Source organism: Anomaloglossus baeobatrachus, chromosome 1, assembly GCF_048569485.1.
Source record: "Anomaloglossus baeobatrachus isolate aAnoBae1 chromosome 1, aAnoBae1.hap1, whole genome shotgun sequence".
NCBI lineage: Eukaryota > Metazoa > Chordata > Amphibia > Anura > Aromobatidae > Anomaloglossus > Anomaloglossus baeobatrachus.
The window spans coordinates 120,713,204-120,739,528 of NC_134353.1; the positions used below are offsets into that span (position 1 = coordinate 120,713,204).

The 26,325-nt window shown below is 44.9% G+C and overlaps 1 protein-coding gene across 1 annotated transcript in view; it reads right to left on the reverse strand.

The window, feature by feature from the left end:
* Nucleotides 1-26,325, reverse strand: part of YIPF7 (Yip1 domain family member 7) — a 104,420-nt gene that overhangs the window by 75,758 nt on the left and 2,337 nt on the right. Inside the window, exons 2-4 of the mRNA XM_075334043.1 lie at nt 24,157-24,288; nt 20,184-20,326; nt 8,879-9,024 (exon numbers count right to left, since the gene is read on the reverse strand). Of these exons, the coding sequence (XP_075190158.1) occupies nt 8,879-9,024; nt 20,184-20,326; nt 24,157-24,260 (393 nt within the window). The 5' untranslated portion in view covers nt 24,261-24,288. The remainder of the gene's footprint in view (nt 1-8,878; nt 9,025-20,183; nt 20,327-24,156; nt 24,289-26,325) is intronic.

A 26,325-nucleotide genomic window follows, 5' to 3' on the forward strand; every position in this document is an offset into this window, starting at 1 on the left:
CCTGCTCTCTTGGCAGTGAAAAATCTGCTTCCAAAAAGCAGGATTTGCTGCTTTCTTGGCTGTGTTTTTTGTTTTATTTGTCTACAGTACATGTTTAACCCCTTCATGACCAAGGACGTATCGGTACGTCCTAAATCACGAAGGGGGTGATCACCGCCAGCTGGTAATCCCTACACATGTTTGCTGATTTGATCAGCAGAAAAGTGCGGCTATCAGATCGTGGATCCACCCGCGCCTTTTAACCCCTTTAATTGAATTGTAAAAATGTGACAGCACTATTTAAATAACCGTAGCAGGTTACATGCTTTTCCCCATTGCTATTGGATACTCTGTGACATGACGATCATGGGTAGTCGATGGTTGTCATGGCAGAGATGGGTCATGTGATGACTCCTGTCGCTATCATGACGTAGTTCCTGTTACAGCCAGCAGAGCAGCGGCTCTAACAAGAATGCAGCATTTCTGCTGATCAGAGCTCTGCAGCTGTGATCAACAGAAATGAATCAGCGATAAGATTGATGATCCTTAGAGCTCCTTACGGAAACTAGTGAAATAAAATAAAAAAGTAAAATAAAAGTTTTAAAAAAATTAAAAAATAAATAAAAAGCCCTAAAAGTTCAAATCACCTCCATTTGCCCCATTGAAAAATATAGGGTTAAAATATATATATATATATATATATATATATATATATATATATATATATATAGTTAGGTCCAGAAATATTTGGACAGTGACACAATTTTCGCGAGTTGGGCTCTGCATGCCACCACATTGGATTTGAAATGAAACCTCTACAACAGAATTCAAGTGCAGATTGTAACGTTTAATTTGAAGGTTTGAACAAAAATATCTGATAGAAATTGTAGGAATTGTACACATTTCTTTACAAACACTCCACATTTTAGGAGGTCAAAAGTAATTGGACAAATAAACCAAACCCAAACAAAATATTTTTATTTTCAATATTTTGTTGCGAATCCTTTGGAGGCAATCACTGCCTTAAGTCTGGAACCCATGGACATCACCAAACGCTGGGTTTCCTCCTTCTTAATGCTTTGCCAGGCCTTTACAGCCGCAGCCTTCAGGTCTTGCTTGTTTGTGGGTCTTTCCGTCTTAAGTCTGGATTTGAGCAAGTGAAATGCATGCTCAATTGGGTTAAGATCTGGTGATTGACTTGGCCATTGCAGAATGTTCCACTTTTTTGCACTCATGAACTCCTGGGTAGCTTTGGCTGTATGCTTGGGGTCATTGTCCATCTGTACTATGAAGCGCCGTCCGATCAACTTTGCGGCATTTGGCTGAATCTGGGCTGAAAGTATATCCCGGTACACTTCAGAATTCATCCGGCTACTCTTGTCTGCTGTTATGTCATCAATAAACACAAGTGACCCAGTGCCATTGAAAGCCATGCATGCCCATGCCATCACGTTGCCTCCACCATGTTTTACAGAGGATGTGGTGTGCCTTGGATCATGTGCCGTTCCCTTTCTTCTCCAAACTTTTTTCTTCCCATCATTCTGGTACAGGTTGATCTTTGTCTCATCTGTCCATAGAATACTTTTCCGGAACTGAGCTGGCTTCATGAGGTGTTTTTCAGCAAATTTAACTCTGGCCTGTCTATTTTTGGAATTGATGAATGGTTTGCATCTAGATGTGAACCCTTTGTATTTACTTTCATGGAGTCTTCTCTTTACTGTTGACTTAGAGACAGATACACCTACTTCACTGAGAGTGTTCTGGACTTCAGTTGATGTTGTGAACGGGTTCTTCTTCACCAAAGAAAGTATGCGGCGATCATCCACCACTGTTGTCATCCGTGGACGCCCAGGCCTTTTTGAGTTCCCAAGCTCACCAGTCAATTCCTTTTTTCTCAGAATGTACCCGACTGTTGATTTTGCTACTCCAAGCATGTCTGCTATCTCTCTGATGGATTTTTTCTTTTTTTTCAGCCTCAGGATGTTCTGCTTCACCTCAATTGAGAGTTCCTTAGACCGCATGTTGTCTGGTCACAGCAACAGCTTCCAAATGCAAAACCACACACCTGTAATCAACCCCAGACCTTTTAACTACTTTATTGATTACAGGTTAACAAGGGAGACGCCTTCAGAGTTAATTGCAGCCCTTAGAGTCCCTTGTCCAATTACTTTTTGTCCCTTGAAAAAGAGGAGGCTATGCATTACAGAGCTATGATTCCTAAACCCTTTCTCCGATTTGGATGTGAAAACTCTCATATTGCAGCTGGGAGTGTGCACTTTCAGCCCATATTATATATATAATTGTATTTCTGAACATGTTTTTGTAAACAGCTAAAATAACAAAACTTGTGTCACTGTCCAAATATTTCTGGACCTAACTGTATATATATATATATATACACACAGTACACACATTTGGTATCGCCACGTTCAGAAATGCCCGATCTATCACAATTTAAAATCAATTATTCTTATTGGTAAAGGGTGTAGCGGCGAAAAAATTCCAAACGCCAAAATTATGTTTTTTTGGTCGTTGCGAAATCTGAACAAAATGCAATGGTACCATTAAAAATGACGCAAAAAATAAGTTTTCACTGAGCCCCATAGCCCTAAAAATGAGAACACTACAGGTCACAGAAAATGGCGCCACTTTTTTTTTGACAAACTTAAAAAATTTTTTCACCCTTCAGATAAAATTAAACCTTCATATGTTTGGTATCTGTGAACTTGTAGTGTCCTGAGGCATGACACCGACACATCAGTATTACCAAAAAGTGAACAAGGTGAATAAAATACCCCCAAAACATGGGGAATGGAATGGAATTGTCGTGGGACCTTGTGTGGAATACATCGGACCTGCGGGGGTGTTTTGGGGGTGAATAAAGGATGGAAAAAGGGAGGGTGTTTTTGTATTTTATTTCAAATAAAGGATTTTTTGGGTACGTTTCTTTTCACTTACAGATTAGTGATGGGGATCTCATAGATGCCTCGCATTACTAATCTAGAGCCTAATGGCAGCTGTGAGCTGACATTAACCCCTTATTACCCCAATTGCCACTGCATCAGGGTAATCGTGAAGAGACGAGTGAAGTGCTGGGGTTGTCGCATCTAATGGATGTGACAATCCTGGGTGGCTGCAGGCTAATATTTTGAGGCTGTGAGGGGCTAAATAAGGATTGTTCTCTCCAGCCTGAGAATATCAGCACCCAGCTACCTGGCTTCATCTTGGCTGGGTATCAAAATTGGGGGGAACCACATGTCAGTTTTTAAAATTATTCATTTAAATATATTTTTTTTTAAAAAAGCCACATGTGGTTCCTCCTATTTTGATACACAGCCAAGATAAGTGCACGGCTGGGGGCTGCAGCATGTAGCCATATACCGTATTTTTCAGACTATAAGATGCAGGAGGAAAATAGGAAAATAAAATTTTAAGCAAAAAATGTGGTCATGACACACTGTTATAGGGCGAGGATCTGCTGCTGATATTGTTATGGGGGTAGTGTCCCCAAATTCTCTACTAAGGTAGCCCATCCTGGTAATGATCCTCCTGCCTTGTATATGATCCCCATCCTTCTATATATATGTCCCTCATCCTGGAATTTGCCCCATCCTGATAAATACCCCCATCCTGATAAATACCCCCATCCTGATAAATACCCCCATCCTGCTATATACCCCCATCCTGCTATATATCCACATCCTGAGAAATACCTCCACCCCGCTATATACCCCCTCCTGCTATATACCCCCATCCTGATAAATACCCCAATCCTGGTATATGGCCTGCATCCTGTGGCACACAAAAATATAAACATTTATACTCACCTTACCTCACTCCAGCAGCACCGCTCGTCTTCCTGTCTGTGCCAGCAGCAGTGCCGCTGACATGTGTGGAGCCGGTCACCGGTTCCTGCAGCATTGTGATGTCCTCCTGTCTGCCTGCCCGTTGATGTGTGTGGAGAGTGGTGCACACAGGGATGATTTCATCGCCGTGCGCACAGCTCCACACAGCTCAGACGGCAGACAGTAGGACATCATGATGCTGCAGGGAACGGTGACCAGTAAGTATATTGTACTTATTCACTGCCCCCCAAGCTGATGATGATGCGCGGGGGGCAGTGAATACAGCCATACATGATCACTCCAGGCTGTAGTTGCCAGATGTGATCACGCGGGCCGGCTGTTAATTATGCGCGCATCACCTGCCCATTATCCTGCCCTCCTTTCAGCGCTGAGAGATGATGGGCGGGAGTATGCATGCATATGAAATGAGCGGGCCCACGTGGTCACGGTAGGCGCTGCTACAGCCTGCTCATGCCACCGATGATTCGCTCTGCAGCACTCTCATTCCCTGCAACCATGCCCTACATACAGACTATAAGACACCCCTCCCACTTTCTCTCAACATTTGGGGGGAAAAGTGCGTCTTATAGTCCGAAAAAAACGGTACTTTATCTGTGCTGGGTATCACAATATGGAGGGACTCTACGTAAATTTTTTTTATTATTAATTTATTTTAATGTATGATATAGACCCGCCCACCGGCGACTGTGATTGGAAGTATCAGACATGCTGTCACTCAGTGTGGGGATGCATCTGACTGCAATCAATCACAGACACCAGTGGGCAGGGGAAGAGAATATGTATGAGCCTAATATACATATCTGATCTATCTGAGGAAGGAGATGTGATCTCCGAAACGTGTAATAAAATCACAATTTAACCATTACGGTTGACCATCTTCTTACAACAGCGCGGCAGTCCACTTCTACTTTGATCATTCTGATAAGAGTCAGCCTTTCAGCATTTTCAGTTGTTAGGCGCCAATCAGTTATTCTACCCCCAGCTGCACTAAATATACGCTGTGACAAAACGCTAGCCACGTGTCCAGTTTGGACACCCAATAGTTCTACGGCACAGGAACACTGGTATGGTAGGCTAGGTACTTCTTCTCTTCCAAAACTTTTCCCTCCCTGCAAGACTACCTCACACATCAGGGACTGGGTGCTGGGAAGTTCTAATGACACTTATTTATTACTGAGGTCTCTCCTTACAAACCCAGCTATGCTATGACCCTTGGAAACTGCCACTTTATCACAAGCGAGATTAAAACTGTTGAGGAAAAAGTGCACAAAATAGGGTGGCCCTATTAGAAGAGTATAAAAAGTATAACCATTGATAGGCTCACCTATAGGATTGTGGGTAGCCCCTGTTTTTTTGTGACTTGAAAAATATGCCAGTATGGAATCTAAATGCATTGTCCAATCACACAACCTTCGTCTACGAGTTTTGAAGCAAGAGACATTAATGATGTGCAGTCTATTTTAAAGTGTTTGTTTCTTTATACTTTTGGTAAACTTTACTACCAGTGTAGCACACGAAAAACCCAGGACTGCTACGTCGCTCTGCTACATTACTTTAAGTGTGTCTCCTTCAAGCTTCATTGGTTGATGAGGATAGCTACGTACTGTATTACCTTTTGCAGCAGAAAATATTCTTTATTCAAAAGTCTCAAAGTACAAAGTGTTTGGGGGCGCGTGCCCATTATTCAACTAACAGTTAAGAGGTTTTAAAGTGAGAGTAATAAGATGCCTCATTGGTGAAACTCAATGGGACACAATACCATCTTTCCCCGAAATAAGTCACTGTCTTATATTATTTATTTTTGCCCCAAAAAAACGCGCTAAGGCTAATTTTCCAGGTAGGGCTTATTTCTGGGGAAACACAAGTTGGGGATATGTTTACGTCCCCAAAAAGGTAGACACCTCCCAGGAAAATCATACTTCTCATTCCCAGGACATCTGAGTCGTTCCTAGGTCCTACTGTGATCCAAAGCAAGCGCTCCCAGTAGGTACTTGTGTGCTCCACAGTGGTCCTCCCCTGGCACTCACACACACAGATTGCAGGAACAGCATGCAGATAGAAACATCTGGTGACACTGTACTGCTTCTGGCCAGCAGTGTTCCTCTGCAGGTTCTCAATGCGTTTTACCACAGGTCTTCGCATTCCAATGCTGTATCACCGTTTGTGTGTCTGTGCATTCCATCGCAAGTCCTCAATGCGTTCCACCGCAGGTCCTCGTGTTCCAGAGAGTTCCTGTCACGATGTACTCTAAGATGTACAATAGCAGTACAGCGCAGTAATGTGGGACTGAGAGGATTCCTGAAACTATCTGAGAAGGTAGTTAGCTGGTAAACCACTAGGGGGCGTAAAAGTGGAGGAAACGTATGAGCAGGGAATTCCCTAGCAGAGGTAATACTAGTCAAGCCCACCAGATGGCAGTAGAATTGTCAGAAAGCCGTGTCACAACATGAGGTCTTGTAAGTACACAAGGGCAAAGTCTAAACGTAGTCAGAGGGAAGCAAATAGTCAGTAGCCGGGAAATCAGAGCCTAGAAGCGAGGGGGAGTGGGAAGACAAGACAGAATAAAAGTAAACAGATAAGGAACGAACAGGGAGACAGCGGGAGAGACACTGATGGAAACAGACAACAGAGGAGGTTAACAGGTCAGGTGAACACGGAGGTCAGGAGGGGGCAGGGCAGACAACAGGTCACTCAAGAGCAGAACACAGCAGAGCCAGAAGTATCACTGGCGAAGTCCAAGAGAAACAGTGCCCTAATAAAGCAGCCTGACCTCCAGAACGAGGCAGAAAGGATTAACCCCTAACGTGACTTGCATCAGAAGTGAAACTAAAAAAAAGGCTCAGCTCCAGCTGAGCCAGGAGTCAATCATGACAGTTCCATTCTGGGTCTAGTGAGTGTGATTGTGGAGTCTGTCTCGCTCTTTTTGTGGTTGTCTGCTGAATTTAATGAAGTGTTCTGCAGAATTCTTTAAAGCGCACCAATCACCAGGATTTTCCTATATAACCTAAAGCCAGGCACTATCATGCTGATTCTATGCATACCTTTAGTTGTCAGCTAGGATGTATATTTTTGAAACACAAGCAAATCAAGTTTGTGAAATGAATATATTTTTGATTGGCAGCAACTGCTGGTTAGCTAATAGCTGGGGTGGGTTTTGATAGTGATTCCTGCCCCCCAGCCTGTCTGTCCACCCCCTTATCTATGCTAATTCTATTACAGAAGCGTTTTTACTAATGGTTGTGGCTAAATCAAAGTCTCTAGAAGGACCTTGCTGATGTCATACCCATGTGACCATAAGGGATGGGGCTTTAGCAAACATAGCTGATACCAGGAAGCAACATTATTTTTCTATTTGCTGAGGCCCTGCCCCTTCTGGTCACATGGGTATGACAAGAGTAAGATCCTTCTAGCCACTTTAATTTAGCCACATCCATTAGTAAAAACGCTTCTATAATAAGAATTAGCATAAATAAAAGATGGGGAGGAACAACAGTCAGGGGGGAGGGAATCACTATCAAAACACACCCCAGCTATTACCTGATCTGCAGCTGCTGCCAATCAAAACGCTGCTCATTTTACAAACTTTGCTTGCTTATGTTTCAAAAACTATACATCCTAGCTGACAACTAAAGGTATGTATAGAATCAGTATGATACCGCCAGTATAGCGCTAGCTTTAGGTTATATAGAAAAATCCTGGTGATTGGTGCGCTTTAAAGAATTCTTCAGGACACTTCATTAAATTGAGCAGACAACCCCAAAAGAGAGAGACAGATTCCGCAATCACACTCAGTAGACCCAGAATAGAACTCTGTGGAACACGAGGACCTGTGAGGTTGTCACATTGTTTTTGGCTCTGTTCATTAAACCTTATGAATATTCTCAGGCTAGCATTCTCAGTGTGGGGAGGCCCATGGTTATTGGGCCCTCCCCAGCCTAAAAATAACAGCCCGCAGCTGCCCCAACATTGGTGCATCCATTAGATCAGAATCAGACAATAAGATTTATTAAGCAGTAGAAAACTGGGAAATCTCACTTTTTTGGGGTAAAGCTTACTTGCACAAAAAAAAATGTGCGACCTTTGGCTTTTATTATGCCAGCTCTTCCAAATCTTTGGAAAATAGGCAGAGCTTAGTGGGACGGCTTGGCCTATAAGGACCTAACAAATTCATTATAATTTACTCCACAAGTGGTGAGTGGGGTGTATTTTTTCTCTAGTGCATTGAAGCGGAAAAATATGCCACATTCATTAACAGTCATATACCTTTTAGTATATTTGGCACATGCTACTCCAGTGGACTCTACATCAAAACAAGGCTACATAATACCAGTGTTGATAAATCATTCCCTTTATTTCAGGAGATATTTTACAAAGTGTACCTAATATTCAGGGGTGTCAATAATGTTGACAAGTGTGTCTTTACCTGTTGTTGGCTGTACCATAAACTTAAAAAAATGAATCATGAATTGTATCTACATTTTTTTGATATTTAGCCATATAAGCAAAATGTTTTATTACATTAATGCCCATTTCTTAATAAAAAATGATATCGACAGGTCTACTTTAAGCAGCCATTGAAAAGATGAAATGATTCCAGATAAGAGCTTGTGATATCGCTGCTTATTATTATACTTTGTTATGCCAAACAGGGTCTAGTACGATCGCATGGTGACTAACACCATCTATCACCTATAATTACAGCTTGCGATTCCTAATTAGAAAGTATTTATTTGCTTGAAATGTGCCTTTGAAAAATCCTTGTGCTGTAAATTGGTTAATAATTCTTATTTTCTCCCTTTCGATGTGATTGTTTTGTGAATTACACTGCCTTTGAAAGGCAAATTCTTAAGATAAACTAATATTTCTCAGATGTTGGGGAGGCAAACAGCACCAACAACCTAGGCTGTATCTTACTGCAGCTGTATTATTTTAAATAGAGCATAAATATACTTTTACACGTGTCGTAATTATATGTGATGAACGGCTATAGCCGATACACTGAGTAATTATCATTATGAAATGCAAAATTATACCAGCAAGAGTGTGGATCCAAGGGCAAAGCAGAACAATGTGGGGCCCGTCAGGTCAGTTTCATTCATTATACTGCCATCTGCTGGCTTCCACGGGTTCAGGACAGTCAAAGTCTTCTGCCATATGTGATCAAAATTAATACCCAGTTCTGCAAGGGGAAAAAAAAAAGGTTTTCAAATATTTAGCAAACGTTTAATGAACATCCAGGTATCTTGAAATATTACCGTACTTTCTATTGTAATTTCAAAATAATATACAAGAAAATTTTATATACCGTATATAGTAACTGAATTTGTTCTAAGAAAAAAAATGAGTTTCTGTCGTTTCTAACTTTGAGATAAAGATTTGCACCAAAAAATGATTTTTTAAATTTGTAATAATTTTCTCTATGTCAAAAAAATCATTTGTTCCCTAAATTTGTTTGTTCTTTTTCTAATGCATTTTTCGCAGTCAGAAAAGTAGCTTAACAAAAAATGAATGTCACAAATAAACAAACAAAAAAAAAAATCACAAGCACTTAATGTCTTCATTAATCGACAGTTTAAATAGACTATTTTATTTTTTCAGACTTGTAAACCTAATAAATGTAGTAGAGGATAAGGGAAATATTAAAATTATATTTTATTGATAATAGCTATAAATAAAAATAGTGAAAACACATTGAAAAACATGAAGAAACACTTTACCTATGTGTTTCAAGCCCATACAGACAATTAAAAGGAAGGTGATTTCTACCACTTAGTTTCAAGACTAAAGGGTGCTTTACATGCTGCGACATCGCTAACAATATATCGTCGGGGTCACGTCGTTAGTGACGCACATCCGGCGCCGTTAGCGACATCGCAGCGTGTGACTTCAAGGAGCGACAATCAACGATTGCAAAAACGTCAAAAATCGTTCATCGCTGACACGTTGCTCCTTTTCATAATATCGTTGGTGGTGCATGCCGCTGGTTGTTCGTTGTTCCTGCGGCGTCATACATCACTATGTGTGACACCGCAGGAACGACGAACATCTCCTTACCTGAATCCACCGGCAATGAGAAAGGAAGGAGGTGGGCAGCATGTTCCGGCTGCTCATCTCCGCCCCTCCTCTGCTATTGGGTGACCGCTTAGTGACGCCGCAGTGACGTCGCTATGACGCCGAACACACCTCCCCCTTGAAGGAGGGATTGTTCGGCGGTCACAGCGACGTCACTGAAAAGGAATGTGCGTGTGACGCTGCCGTAGCGATAATGTTCGTTACGGCAGCGATCAACAAATGTCGCATGAACGATGGGGGCGGGTGCTATTGCTAGCGATGTCGCAGTGTGTAAAGCACCCTTTAGGCTATGTGCACACTTTGCTTTTTTTCATGCATTTCAGCAGCGTTTTGAGCTGCAGCGTTTTGATGCAAAATTGCATGTGTTTTGATTTCCAGGCAAAGTCTATGGAAAATAGGGCTTTCTTGTGCACACGATGCATTTACAAACGCTGCATTTTAGTTGTGGAAAATTTGTCAAAATCCCTGCATTTGAAGAAGCAACATGTCAATTGTTTTTGTCATTTTGGCAGCGTTTTAATAACATTGAAGTCAATGAGAAATGTCTAAACGCATATTTTTCAAGAAAGATTGCGTTTCACTTGCTTTTTACTAGCAATCTGCAAGTGTTTTGACATAGTAAACGCAGGTTTTTCGGTCTCTCTCTCTCTGACGGTCGGTCTGTCGGTCGGTCTCTCTCTCTCTCTCTCGCTATGTCTCTGTCTCTCTCTGTCCAAGTCTCTCCCTCCCACCCCCTCTCTCATACTCACCGATCCACGATCACCGGCATTGCGCTGCACGGCGTTCACACTGTGGAGGCTTCTCGTCTTTTGAAAATGCCGGCCGCTCATTAATCCATCACATATTCCCTGCTTCTCCCACCCACCGGCGCCTATGATTGGTTGCAGTAAGACACGCCCCCACGCTGAGTGACAGCTGTCTCACTGCAAGCAATCACAGCCGCCGGTGGGCGTGTCTATATCGAGCAGTTAAAAAAATAAATAAATAATTTTAAAAAAACGACGTGCGGTCCCAGCCAATTTTGGTACCAGCAAGGGTAAAGCCACACGACTGAAGGCTGGTATTCTCAGGATGGGAAGCTCCACGTTATGGGGAGCCCCCTAGCCTAACAATATCAGCCAGCAGCCGCCCGGAATTGCCGCATCCAATAGATGCGACAGTCCCGGGACTCTACTCGGCTCATCCCAAATTGCCCTGGTGCGGTGGCAAACGGGGCAATAAGGAGTTCTAAGTTAATCATGGCAGGCGTCTCCCCGAAATACCTTCCATGATTAACCTGTAAGTTAAAGAAAATAAACACACACATCCAAAAAATCCTTTATTTGTAATGAAAGACAAAAAAAAAACTCTTTCACCACTTTATTAATCCCTCAAAAACACCTCCAGGTCTGACGTAATCCACGCAAGGTCCCTCGACACTTCCAACTCTGCCATATCAGAAGCTGACAGGCGCGGCTGTAGAACACCGCCGCTCCTGTGAGCTCCATGCAGCAACTGAAGTGAGTCGCGCGATCAGCTGTGCTGTCACTGAGGTTACTCGCAGCCACCGCTCTCAGGTGGAGGACTGCAGCTGTGACCGTGAGTAACCTGAGTGAAAGCACAGCTGATCGCGTGGCTCACTGCAGTCACTCAGGGGATTTGCAATCACAGATGAGTCCTTCACGTGTGACCGTAAATCAGGCTGCCACACAGAGAGAGCCGCGCGATGTCAGTGAAATCGGGTGAAGCTCTGACGTCACTGCTGCGGACTCCTGTGTCCTGGCACTGACTGACTGACTGACTCAGAGGTTCATCTGAGTTCATGACAGCACACAGAGACAAAGTCGCGGGATGACAATGAAGTCGGTTGCAGTTCATCCGAGTTCATTCTCATCGCCCGACTCTGTCTGTGTCTGCTGTCAGTGGGCATGTAGCAGACCTGTGGGACCGCACTGACAAAAATGCATCCAAAACGCATATAAAATGCATGGAAAATGCATCCAAAATACATGCGTTTTGGATGCATTCTTTTTGTCAACACGCAGCGTCACGTCTGCCAGAGGGTGCGTTCTTTTTCACACTGATCAGGACGCAACGTGCACACATAGCCTTAACACTAGAACTACTGGACTCGTGACACCTATATAGAAATACATGGTGCAAAGTAGTCAAAATGACTACCTCAGTTATCTAGTGTTAAAGTGAACCTGTCAGGTGCAATATGCACCCAGAGCCATGAGCAGTTCTGGGTGCATATTGCTAATCCTTGCCTAACTGTCCCTGTATACACTAGCATAGATAAAGAGATCTTTAGAAAAAGTATTTCTAAAGATCTTTTACCGTATGCTAATGAGCGCAGGGACTAGTCACAAGGGCGAAACATCCCTCAATTAGTCCTCCCTCTTAACATGTTAGCACGCCCACAGGGGCGTGCTAACATGCTATTCAATGCCCATCACCCAGCATTATCAGCGGTGACGTGTGAACCTGTGTCCATTGTCACCGCATCAGACGCCGGGCAGTGCGATTAATCAGAAGCCCTTGTGACTAGTCCCCTCGCTCGCATATGATAAAAGATCTTAAAGCCTGCTTTACACGTTGCAATTTCGCATACGATTTCATATGCGATTTGCAACGCCCCAGTCGTATGTGTGGCACGTTCAATTTGTTGAACGTGCCGCACATACGAGTTACCCCCGTCACACGTACTTACCCGTCCATATGACCTCGATGTGGGCGGCGAACGTTAACTTTCTGGAGTGGGAGGTACGTTCGGCGTCACAGCGACGTCACACGGCAGCTGGCCAATAGAAGCGGAGGGGCGGAGCTAAGCGGGACGTAAACATCCCGCCCACCTCCTTCCTTCCGCATTGTGGGCCGGGAGCCGCAGGACGCTGGTAAGATCTGTTCATCGTTCCCGGGGTGTCACACACTGCGATGTGTGCTACTGTGGCGCCCCTGAGGCTTCCGTCGCCACATGTCATTGCACCCCATCCAGCGGTGTGATGCCCCATTCTGGGAGAGGAAGAGAGTGAACTCCGGTCTCCTGGTAAATCCACACTACACCCATTGCTAGGAACACACTGGGACCAGAGAAAGTGGCAGACAACCCTCCCATGCTGCATGCTGGGAGGGGTCGTAAGACCCATCCCTGCTCCTATAGGGTAGAACAGGGCAAGTGGGGAGGTGGGAGGAGCCATCGAGAGCAGACACAGAGAGGAAGGTCAAGTTTAGTCAGTCTACCTCAGGGAGTGAGAGAGTGAGGAGCCAGCATGTAGTTGAAGAAGGAGAACGAGAGAAAGTGGGGAAGGAGGAGGAGGCCTGCTGGAGGCAGGCAAGGAGGAGAAGAGAAAGGAAAGAAAGCTCCAAGTCAGTCAGGAGCTGAGAAACAGAAAAAGACGCTTCCTGGTGAAGATCCTGGGACTCGGAGGGTCCAGGTGACACCACGCAGAGAACAGAAGGAGTCGCAGGGCCACGGGTAGTCTGTAGAGCTGTCCACGGCAGTTTAGAGCTGCGGTGGCCTGTTCCACAAGAATATCGGTGGAGGGATCAAGCTGCAACAGGGGACGGTCCCTAGAGACTGGAGGAGTGCAAAGATCATCTCCAAACAGTAAAAACCGAGGCCCAGGGAATGTTGTAAACTCCCCGGGCCAGAACCCATAGCAGACCTCCCAGAAAAGGGGTAATCAGCCGACAGGTGACCCCCCAGCCTGGAGGCTGTAGTGGAGGCCAAGCCAGGTTTATCCTATCATAACAAAGAAAAGCCCAGGAGTAGGCCTCATACTCAGCTGGTCAGAAAGATCACCCCAAATACTTCCAGGCCGACCGGATCCCCATCACCACCTGTAACGGTCTCCCAGGACTCGACTGTTCCCAAAGTAAAAGAGGAAAAGGTAAAGAGACTGTTGTTTGTGCCTGGTTCTTTCATTGCCTGTCAGCCCTGCACCGTGTTAGCCACACAACACCATAGACTTTCACGAGCACTAACAGTGTCCCCGGGGCTCCGCTCCACCTGTGGGGAGCAGTACCACCATTGCTGCTATACCATCACTCCGGAGGCCTCATACAGCAGCGGCGGCTTAATAGCCGCATACCACAGGTGGCGTCACGAACACCAACTTTACTCATCAAGCCACATACTCTACTGACACCCACCAGGGCCACGGAGCCGGGCCCAGCCACCACTGACTACCACCGGACTAGTCCGGCCCGGCACCGGGTGTCCCACAGCCCTGGGGTGGGCGAGTCAACTTTTGGCGCTGTGAACAGGATTTCGTGCCCGGTTTCACCGGGTACTGTGCGCCTGCAGAAACCGTGCAATGGACTGGAAGTGCACACGTAGTAGTTTCTTTATAAGAAGTTCGTAACGTTCGAATCATTGTGTCTCCCATAAAGGGAAGAGATGTTTACTGTTTTACTGTTGTTCATAACAAAAATGTTTTGCAGTGCTTCCACATGTTTTTGTTGTTTTTCAGCCCGAGGACGTGCTGGCATTTGCTGTGGGGAGTGTGGCGCCCCTGAGGCTTCCGTCGCCACAGGTCATTGCACCCCATCCAGCGGTGTGTTGCCCCATTCTGGGAGAGGAAGAGAGTGAACTCCGGTCCCCTGGTAAATCCACACTACACCCATTGCTAGGAACACACTGGGACCAGGGAAAGTGGCAGACAACCCTCCCATGCTGCATGCTGGAAGGGGTCGTAAGACCCATCCCTGCTCCTATAGGGTAGAACAGGGCAAGTGGGGAGGTGGGAGGAGCCATCGAGAGCAGACACAGAGAGGAAGGTCAAGTTTAGTCAGTCTACCTCAGGGAGTGATAGAGTGAGGAGCCAGCATGTAGTTGAAGAAGGAGAACGAGAGAAAGTGGGGAAGGAGGAGGAGGCCTGCTGGAGGCAGGCAAGGAGGAGAAGAGAAAGGAAAGAAAGCTCCAAGTCAGTCAGGAGCTGAGAAACAGAAAGAGATGCTTCCTGGTGAAGATCCTGGGACTCGGAGGGTCCAGGTGACACCACGCAGAGAACAGAAGGAGTCGCAGGGCCACGGGTAGTCTGTAGAGCTGTCCAGGGCAGTTTAGAGCTGCGGTGGCCTGTTCCACAAGAACATCGGTGGAGGGATCAAGCTGCAACAGGGGACGGTCCCTAGAGACTGGAGGAGTGCAAAGATCATCTCCAAACAGTAAAAACCGAGGCCCAGGGAATGTTGTAAACTCCCCGGGCCAGAACCCATAGCAGACCTCCCAGAAAAGGGGTAATCAGCCGACAGGTGACCCCCCAGCCTGGAGGCTGTAGTGGAGGCCAAGCCAGGTTTATCCTATCATAACAAAGAAAAGCCCAGGAGTAGGCCTCATACTCAGCTGGTCAGAAAGATCACCCCAAATACTTCCAGGCCGACTGGATCCCCATCACCACCTGTAACGGTCTCCCAGGACTGGACTGTTCCCAAAGTAAAAGAGGAAAAGGTAAAGAGACTGTTGTTTGTGCCTGGTTCTTTCATTGCCTGTCGGCCCTGCACCGTGTTAGCCACACAACACCATAGACTTTCACGAGCACTAACAGTGTCCCCGGGGCTCCGCTCCACCTGAGGGGAGCAGTACCACCATTGCTGCTATACCATCACTCCGGAGGCCTCATACAGCAGCGGCGGCTTAATAGCCGCATACCACAGGTGGCGTCACGAACACCAACTTTACTCATCAAGCCACATACTCTACTGACACCCACCAGGGCCACGGAGCCGGGCCCAGCCACCACTGACTACCACCGGACTAGTCCGGTCCGGCACCGGGTGTCCCACAGCCCTGGGGTGGGCGAGTCACTACCCCGGGTACGATGAACAATCTAACGTGCAATTCTAGAGACAGGTACGATGCGTATGTGATGAACGTTTTACCGTTCAATCGCAATTGCACATACCTGTCACACACTGCAATGTACTTACAATGCCGGATGTGCGTCACTTACGACGTGACCCCGCCGACACATTGTAAGATACATTGCAGCGTGTAAAGCGGGCTTTAGAAATACGTTTTCTAAAGATTTCTTTATGTATGCTGCTAGATACAGGGACAGTTAGGCAGGGATTAGCAATATACACCCAGAACTGCTCGTGGTTCTGGGTGCATATTGCACCTGACGGGTTCACTTTAAAAACTTGGTAACTTTATTCCTGATCCAGTAATGCCAAAATGAGAGGGATTGGTTTACTTAGATGTTATGCGTATGGACATCATTAGAGGCTCTGGGCCCTTTATAGTCTTAGGCCCTTAGACACTGTCTTAAAGGGGTTGTCTCATGACTGATTTTCTTTAATGAACCATGTTCTCATGCCTCCAAAGTTCCTGCTTGCCGGGGACAGGGCGATCCTGTATAATTGACAGTTCAGACCAGTGGCATGGCTGCTTTGTCTCTGCAGAAGCAGTGTGGCAGTGCAGATGGATCCAACCAGCTTCAAAGCAGCATTTATAAGCTCTACTAGAAAGAGCTTGTAAGCGCTGTAATCCTTGATTAGGAGACCGGCCACTGTTGCCTTATCTGCAGCAAGTAAACTAAGCAACAATAAGTAAACTAAAGAATTTAAAATGCCTGTGGTCTTCCTTGAGTCTCGGTTACTAACCCGAACATCTAGGCATTTTCAGTCTTCTGAGCATGCTCAGCCTGATAGTCTCAATTCTGAGACTAAAGGGGGCTTTACACGCTACGATATCGTTAATGTTTTGTCGTCGGGGTCAAGTTGTTAGTGACGCAGATCCGGCGTCATTAACGATATCGCAGCGTGTGACACTGACCAGCGACCTTAAGCGACCTCAAAAATGGTGAAAATCGTTCACCATGGAGAGGTCGTCCCAAACTCAAAAATCGGTAAGGGTTGTTTATCCAGGTGATTCATCGCTCATGCGGCAGCACACATCACTATGTATGACACCGCAGGAGCGAGGAATGTCTCCTTACCTGCCGCCGGCCCCAATGTAGAAGGAAGGAGGTGGGCGGGATGTTACGTCCTGCTCATCTCCGCCCCTCCGCTTTGATTGGCCGGCCACTTAGTGACGTTGCGGGGATGTCGCTGTGATGCCGAACGTCCCTCCCCCTTGAAGGAGGGATTGTTCAGCAGTCACAGCGACGCCGCCGACCAGGTAAGTATGTGTGACGCTGCCGTAGCGATAATGTTCGCTACGGCAGCGATCATAAACAATCGCATGCGCGACGGGGGAGGGTACTTACACGCTCGCTATCGCTACAAATTGCTAGCGATATCGCTACCGTGTAAAGCCCCCTTAAGTCAGTGGTTCAGGCTTCTGAGCATGCTCAGGCACCTAGTGTATCTAGTGACATAACAGATGACTGTCGTGATCCCACTGGCCGTGGTGACATCACAGATGACGTGGCGCAATCACATTCCCCGTGGTGACATCATAGATGATGTGGCGCGATCCTATTGGCCGTGGTGACATCACAGATGACGTGGCGCGATCCCATTGGCCACAGTGACGTCATCAGTGACGTGTGGTCACATGGAAGACTTCTCATTGGTTATGGTTGGGCGGGGTATGGGGATCTCCATCTTGAGGGCTGTCCTAAAGTTATATAAGCTTTGAGCACCCACATGGCCGCGCTCAGTTGTCTTCATATGTGGTGCAGCAAGCACTTACCACATTAGTACAGGGCCAGGAGTCGAAGTCCTCTGGGACTGATACAGGGTTAGGAGGCATGTGTAGGGCGAGGCATCGTGGTCACATCAGACCGGATTAGGGTCAGTTGCTGGTTAGGCAGGGCTTCTGAGCTACGCTAGTACTGGGTTCACTGGTGGTTAGCTGGTGGAACTCCACAACAGTCCTTGGTAGGAGCTAGTGACCTCATTGACTCCTCTACAAATCATTTGAGTCTCCTCCATAGTGGCTTATGGCTAGTGGCCACTAAATACTCCCTATTCGTACTGTGTACGATATATATATATATATATATATATATATATATATATACAGTTAGGTCCAGAAATATTTGGACAGTGACACAATTTTCGCGAGTTGGGCTCTGCATGCCACCACATTGGATTTGAAATGAAACCTCTACAACAGAATTCAAGTGCAGATTGTAACGTTTAATTTGAAGGTTTGAACAAAAATATCTGATAGAAATTGTAGGAATTGTACACATTTCTTTACAAACACTCCACATTTTAGGAGGTCAAAAGTAATTGGACAAATAAACCAAACCCAAACAAAATATTTTTATTTTCAATATTTTGTTGCGAATCCTTTGGAGGCAATCACTGCCTTAAGTCTGGAACCCATGGACATCACCAAACGCTGGGTTTCCTCCTTCTTAATGCTTTGCCAGGCCTTTACAGCCGCAGCCTTCAGGTCTTGCTTGTTTGTGGGTCTTTCCGTCTTAAGTCTGGATTTGAGCAAGTGAAATGCATGCTCAATTGGGTTAAGATCTGGTGATTGACTTGACCATTGCAGAAGGTTCCACTTTTTTGCACTCATGAACTCCTGGGTAGCTTTGGCTGTATGCTTGGGGTCATTGTCCATCTGTACTATGAAGCGCCGTCCGATCAACTTTGCGGCATTTGGCTGAATCTGGGCTGAAAGTATATCCCAGTACACTTCAGAATTCATCCGGCTACTCTTGTCTGCTGTTATGTCATCAATAAACACAAGTGACCCAGTGCCATTGAAAGCCATGCATGCCCATGCCATCACGTTGCCTCCACCATGTCTTACAGAGGATGTGGTGTGCCTTGGATCATGTGCCGTTCCCTTTCTTCTCCAAACTTTTTTCTTCCCATCATTCTGGTACAGGTTGATCTTGGTCTCATCTGTCCATAGAATACTTTTCCAGAACTGAGCTGACTTCATGAGGTGTTTTTCAGCAAATTTAACTCTGGCCTGTCTATTTTTGGAATTGATGAATGGTTTGCATCTAGATGTGAACCCTTTGTATTTACTTTCATGGAGTCTTCTCTTTACTGTTGACTTAGAGACAGATACACCTACTTCACTGAGAGTGTTCTGGACTTCAGTTGATGTTGTGAACGGGTTCTTCTTCACCAAAGAAAGTATGCGGCGATCATCCACCACTGTTGTCATCCGTGGACGCCCAGGCCTTTTTGAGTTCCCAAGCTCACCAGTCAATTCCTTTTTTCTCAGAATGTACCCGACTGTTGATTTTGCTACTCCAAGCATGTCTGCTATCTCTCTGATGGATTTTTTCTTTTTTTTCAGCCTCAGGATGTTCTGCTTCACCTCAATTGAGAGTTCCTTAGACCGCATGTTGTCTGGTCACAGCAACAGCTTCCAAATGCAAAACCACACACCTGTAATCAACCCCAGACCTTTTAACTACTTCATTGATTACAGGTTAACGAGGGAGATGCCTTCAGAGTTAATTGCAGCCCTTAGAGTCCCTTGTCCAATTACTTTTGGTCCCTTGAAAAAGAGGAGGCTATGCATTACAGAGCTATGATTCCTAAACCCTTTCTCCGATTTGGATGTGAAAACTCTCATATTGCAGCTGGGAGTGTGCACTTTCAGCCCATATGATATATATAATTGTATTTCTGAACATGTTTCTGTAAACAGCTAAAATAACAAAACTTGTGTCACTGTCCAAATATTTCTGGACCTAACTGTATATATAAAAGCATTAACTTCTCAGAGTTAACAAGTCGTAATCTGACGCTGTAAAATACAGTGTACGGCAGAGGCTATATTAGAGCTTTTGTGTGACCTGTAACACGATATCTCAAGCCTTGGCTCTCTGTGCTGTAACAGAGTTGCCATTACTATAGATATATCTCATACCCCTCTGTGCTGTAACAGAGTGCGCCAATTCTATAGCGATATCGCTGACCTCTCTGTGGTGTAACAGAGTTCATGGTCCTACTATTACTTTCCTTCCTGGGGGTAGTGCAACTCAAGGGATCCTCAGTTTTAGTAGCAATTTACCTGGTTGCAGTTCAGTCATTCATCTACCAGCAGCAGCCATAACATCACTGCACGGTGGACCCTGACTTCTGATAGACTAATAAATCGATAAATATGCCTATCAGCTAGCCATACTGTAACAAAGTCCCTTTAAATGCAGGGAGATGCTTTTCGTGTGCTCACAAGGATGAAGCTGGGGAATGGTAATGACAACTAGGGTGTTATTTTATGACCAGAAAAGTCATTTTATACAACTATTCTTGGTCTGAGAACGAGTAGGAACATGTGGCAGCAACCATTAAATAATATTTGCAATCTATAGGTAAAGGTATTCTTTGAGTTAGTCCAACCAAGTGATAATTGATCATTACCTTCTAGCAATGGCGGTTCATTGTCAAAATGATCATGTGTCTGGAAGTTATATGATGGATATGATGGCTCTTCATACACATACCCAGTTTGGTCCAGAGGAGAGGAAATCATTCCAGATTGCATAAATTCTGAGTTATTTGTCCTGGGCAGCAAAAGACACAAAGTGCAATGCAATCAATCAAAAATGTTCTACATAACTGGATGAGGAAGTATAAAATCCAAGAGCAAAATGTTATGACATTTCACTTTATAAAAGGAAGATCATGGACCAAGATAGGTCTGTAAACATTAATTCCCCTTTTGATAATCAGAAATGATTTCAATGACAACAGGGCTGATGTTGTCCCATCAATCTCAGTAGTCAGTTTCACTAACTTTAGGTCACATGATGCTTTAATAATGTAAAGGGCAGGAAGATGGATGACACCACCTGAAGATCTACTATTGTCGAAATAAGGCTAAATTATGTTATATAAGTGTATTTCCAGCTTATATTGATACATTTTAAGCAATTTTACAGTGGAAATACGTTGAGGAGGGTCTGTGCAGGAAGAAATCAGCTAGTCAGCCAAACAGCTGAGAGGAGTTTTGGGAGTGAAAAGGGAGATGCTTCCTAGTTAGTAGTGATGTGGAACTGTGAGGTTGCTTCCAGGATACAGCAGCAGGTCACGAACGAGGAACGAGACCAGACTAGGGCTGAATGCAAAGTCTTTTCCTCTATAAAACGATTTGGAGAGTGGGAAATGCAACAGGGGATCAATGTAAAATTTACTGCAAACAATGTGCATGCACCCTGCTCAGACAGCCAGGATCAGTGTGCCAGTCTAGAGACCCTTTCCAATATCTAAGAAACTATCGGTAAACAATCTACCTAGCAGGAAAATTCAAACAATGCGGGAACATAACTATGAACTAATAAAGAGTATACTGAGTGCAACTAGGATCTGTCTCTGGACTAGCACAGTGATTAACAACCTCATCTATACCACCATTCCCCTCCCTCTTCCCTCATTACATGTACACATTAACAGATCACCTGGAGTTAAACACTTGTTAACAAATAGCACAAACTCAGTCCTGTGTAACTGACTGCAGCATACCTTAACCAGTTTAGCACCAAAGTCTTACCACGTATGGGTACACATCCTACAATAATAGGAAAAAAAATGTGTGGGGCCCGAGCTCAGGACTTACATTACTGATAGATGACTCCAGGGGAGTATCAAATCTGAGAAGGGGGTCTTGGCAGCTTTCAGTGCCACAGCAATTCCATAAGTCACCGGGATGGATCACCTCAAGGAATGATCACCTCAGGAACGGATCAGCAAACAGGTGGGAAGGCCGAGTTACCCAGGGAAACCACTCCGATCACAGTTTCCTCTGTCTCTGGGAACAGTCCATAAACACTGGACTTAGCTGCGTGGCTTCTATTTGCACAGCAATGAGCAGGCTGTCTCCAGCAGCCCAGGGATCTCAGACCAATGCAGGGAAAGGCAGCCACCACACATCAAGATCCCTCTTGCTCTGCCTCTCTGTCTCCTTCCCTCCTCCTCTCTTGCTCCTCACAGAATCCTCCTCCAAGACTGCACAGACATCCCTCTGGTGGACGGGAGGAGACACTGCAGTCGCGCAGACAGCCCTCTTGGTGGACGGGAGGAGACACTAGACCTGGAATATCAGCACTCTCACAGTGATTTATTAATAGTGAGAGACTGAGAAGCAAAGACAAGGCCACAAGGGTTTGTGAAATGTGTGTTACTTTCGCTTTTGATGCATTTCCAGTACAAGCAAACTGGATGGGATTAATAGAAATCTTTCACCCATTGTGCATCTTTCTTATGCTGCGTAAACTGACCTATGATGCAAGAGTGTTTAGAATGCACGCACATACACTCGCCGCCTCTTAAAGGGGCATCACACTTAATCTGGAAGTGCCTCCAGCCAATGGCTTAGAGGCATTAGATACAGTCATATGAAAAAGTTTGGGCACCCCTATTAATGTTAATCTTTTTTCTTTATAACAATTTGGGTTTTTGCAACAGCTATTTCAGTTTCATATATCTAATAACTGATGGACTGAGTAATATTTCTGGATTGAAATGGTTTATTGTACTAACAGAAAATGTGCAATCTGCATTTAAACAAAATTTGACCGGTGCAAAAGTATGGGCACCTCAACATAAAAGTGACATTAATATTTTGTAGATCGTCCTTTTGCAAAAATAACAGCCTCTAGTCGCTTCCTGTAGCTTTTAATGAGTTCCTGGATCCTGGATGAAGGTATATTTGACCATTCCTGTTTACAAAACAATTCCAGTTCAGTTAAGTTTGATGGTCGCCGAGCATGGACAGCATGCTTCAAATCATCCCACAGATTTTCAATGATATTCAGATCTGGGGACTGGGATAGCCAATCCAGAACATTGTAATTGTTCCTCTGCATGAATGCCTGAGTAGATTTGGAGCGGTGTTTTGGATCATTGTCTTGCTGAAATATCCATCCCCTGCGTAACTTCACTGATTCTTGCACATTATTGTCAAGAATCTGCTGATACTGAGTTGAATCCATGTGACCCTCAACTTTAACAAGATTCCCGGTGCCGGCATTGGCCACACAGCCCCAAAGCATGATGGAACCTCCACCAAATTTTACTGTTGGTAGCAAGTGCTTTTCTTGGAATGCTGTGTTTTTTTTGCCTCCATGAATAACGCCTTTTTGTATGACCAAACAACTCAATCTTTGTTTCATCAGTCCACAGGACCTTCTTCCAAAATGTAACTGGCTTGTCCAAATGTGCTTTTGCATACCTCAGGCGACTCTGTTTGTGGCTTGCTTGCAGAAACGGCTTCTTTTGCATCACTCTCCCATACAGCTTCTCCTTGTGCAATGTGCGCTGTATTGTTGACCGATGCACATTGACACCATCTGCAGCAAGATGATGCTGCAGGTCTTTGGAGGTGGTCTGTGGATTGTCCTTGACTGTTCTCACCATTCTTCTTCTCTGCCTTTCTGATATTTTTCTTGGCCTGCCACATCTGGGTTTAACAAGAACTGTACCTGTGTTCTTCCATTTCCTTGCTATGTTCCGCACAGTGGAAACTGACAGTTTAAATCTCTGAGACAACTTTTTGTATCCTTCCCCTGAACAACTATGTTGAATAATCTTTGTTTTCAGATCATTTGAGAGTTGTTTTGAGGAGCCCATGATGACACTCTTCATAGGAGATTCAAATAGAACAACTTGCAAGTGGCCACCTTAACTACCTTTTCTCATGATTGGATACACCAGCCTATGAAGTTCAAAGCTCAATGAAGTTACAAAACCAATTTAGTGGTTTAGTAAGTCAGTAAAAAGTAGTTAGGAGTGTTCAAATCAAGAAATTGATAAGGGTGCCCATACTTTTGCACCGGTCAAATTTTGTTTAAATGCGGATTGCACATTTTCTGTTAGTACAATAAACCTCATTTCAATCCAGAAATATTACTCAGTCCATCAGTTATTAGATATATGAAACTGAAATAGCTGTTGCAAAAACCCAAATTGTTATAAAGAAAAAAGGTTAACATTAATAGGGGTGCCCAAACTTTTTCATATGACTGTATATGCAGGTGTGTCATTGCAAACCTGTCTGCGGTGATAATGTGGCTTCTGTAATGAACACGAATAGGAAGTGTGATATCTTAGAAGCCAATGTGAAAACTGAAAGACTTTTTAGAAACTAATAATAATAATAATAATAATAACAATAATAATAAATTGAAAAAAATAAATGCATATATAACAAGAAAAACACAAAAAGTTGTGATGCCTTTTTTTACTTCACGCATGACAGAAATAATATAGTCATTTCAGTAGTTGGGATTGACGCTAGATATAATCAGAGATGGGGGTTTATAAGATAAGACGAGATACATTTACATGAATTTTTCCTTAATTTTAAATAATGTTTCACCTTGGGAATTGTACTCACCTTTCCTCCCCATACACACCGCTCTGCCCAGTAACATATAGTCCTTGATCAGTGTCTTCAATAACGTAATCAGACTGATAAAAATCTGAATCAAATTGATCCATTGATGCAGCTTTTTTTGCCTTTTATTATCTGGAAAAAAAGAAGGTATTGTAACACGATCCTGGGGATTGGTGATCAATGTAAACTATTTGATCCAGTTCTTGTACATCACACCTACAGAAAATATCGTACAGTCAGGGGCGGAACGGTAGTGGTCGCAGGGTTCATGATCTTGACCGTACTCGGGGGTTCAGGGGGCCCGAGGACCTCAGCCAGTGGTGTACCACCAATGGCAGCAGGCCATGTGACCGCTATGGGGCTCGTAAGTCAGGGGTGCCCCGTACCAGCACTAGCACCAGCACCAGCACTCTCCATGGACCCCTCCCCAAGGATCACACTTACAATTGTATCGTCATTGCGTACAGTGATTATTTGATACGTTTTGCATAATTATTTTGTGATGACAGTTGAAGGCAATCCATCAGCAAGCTTTCACTCCAACCTATTTATAAGTTCATGGATTTCTTTCAGGGACAAGTCCAGCAATACTTTTATGTGGTCGGTCGCTTACTCGTCTACTGAGAAATGAGCGTATAAAATCCTATAAAATCGATATAAAAATGTCAATTGTTGATCTAAAGCCTTTGTCACTCCAGATCTATTTAGGAACAGTTAAATGTCAAAACTAATGTAGATGCACTGATGTTGAAGCAAACTACATTAAATAACAAACAGTAAAATCTACAGCATTTCCACAACAGAATATACAGCATGCACTGACATTGTTTTGCTAGATGTGGATGGCACTTCAGAACACATAGATGCTATGTACTGTAATGCATTACAATTACAATTCTGTCATTTTGATTATTTTTCTCGCCACGCCATGTACCAATCAGATTAATTAATTTTATATATTCCTGCCGCTGTCTGCCTGCTTGGCTTTCCTCCCCCTGTCGCTATCATAAAAGTTAATTCTAGCTGTTGTGAATACATTTTCCAGATTGGGGCTCCCTCTTGTGGTCAGTGCTGGTGGTGCAGTTGACTTGTGGAATGAGAGCCAGACACCTGTGGAGGACTGGCAATCAGGTTTTTCAGATTGGGCCTATATAACTGAGTAGTTTTCTCCTGTTACTTGCCGGTGCTCAATGGATCTCCTGTGTGCTAAGGACATTCTGAAACCAGCACTTTTCTCTACCAGAACTTCTCTCAGATAAGTTGGTCTTTGTACCTTTTGTAAATTCTGAAATTTGCAAAAAAAATGCTGCTTGTTTAGCCATAAAATTTTAATTTTTTGGTATATGGAACCGTGTGATGGCTTGTTTTTTGGACCTCAGCCAATATTTTTATTGATATAATTTTGGGGTAGATATTGAGAATCTCGGATATCTGACTGTCAGGGCCGCCATCAGGGTATTACTACTGTGACTGGTGTACCAGACCCGGTGAAGAGGGGGGGCCCGGCCGAGCCTGGGGTAATTACTTAACTTTATAAAGCCTCAGCCCCGCTCACCGGGCCCCAGTCACAGCTGCAGCAGTGGGGCCCGGCCGTGTCGCTTCAGCCACTAGTGCACATGACTAAGGTGCGTGCGAAGCCCTTCTAGGGCATCGCATGGAAATTAGCCATGTGGTAGGGCAGGCACTGTGAGTGGAGCAGAGCAGGGAGGCTGCATGTGATCTTATGGCCAAGTGTGATGAGGTCATCACTCGGCGCCTCATCACAGTGCTGCGGGCAACGGGGAGCTGGCGAGTGTGCGGCATCCAGCAGGGAGAGGTAGGCGCTCTGTGAGCTGAAGATCACCGGGGCTGGAGGGGCCCACTGACTGCAGCACAAGGTGGCGGGGCCTGCTGACTGCAGCACAGGGTGGTGGAGGGGCCCGCTGACTGCAGCCCCAGGTGGTGGAGGGGCCCACTGTCTACAGCCCCGGATGGTAAGGGCCTGCTGACTGCAGCGCAGGGTGGTGGGGGCCTGCTGACTGCAGCCCTGGGTGGTGGGGGCCTGCTGACTGCAGCCCCGGGTGGTGGGTGCCTGCTTACTGCAGCACAGGGTGGTGGGGGCCTGCTGACTACAGCACAGGATGGTGAGAGCCTGCTGACAGCAGGCCTGGGTGGTGGGGGCGCCTGCTG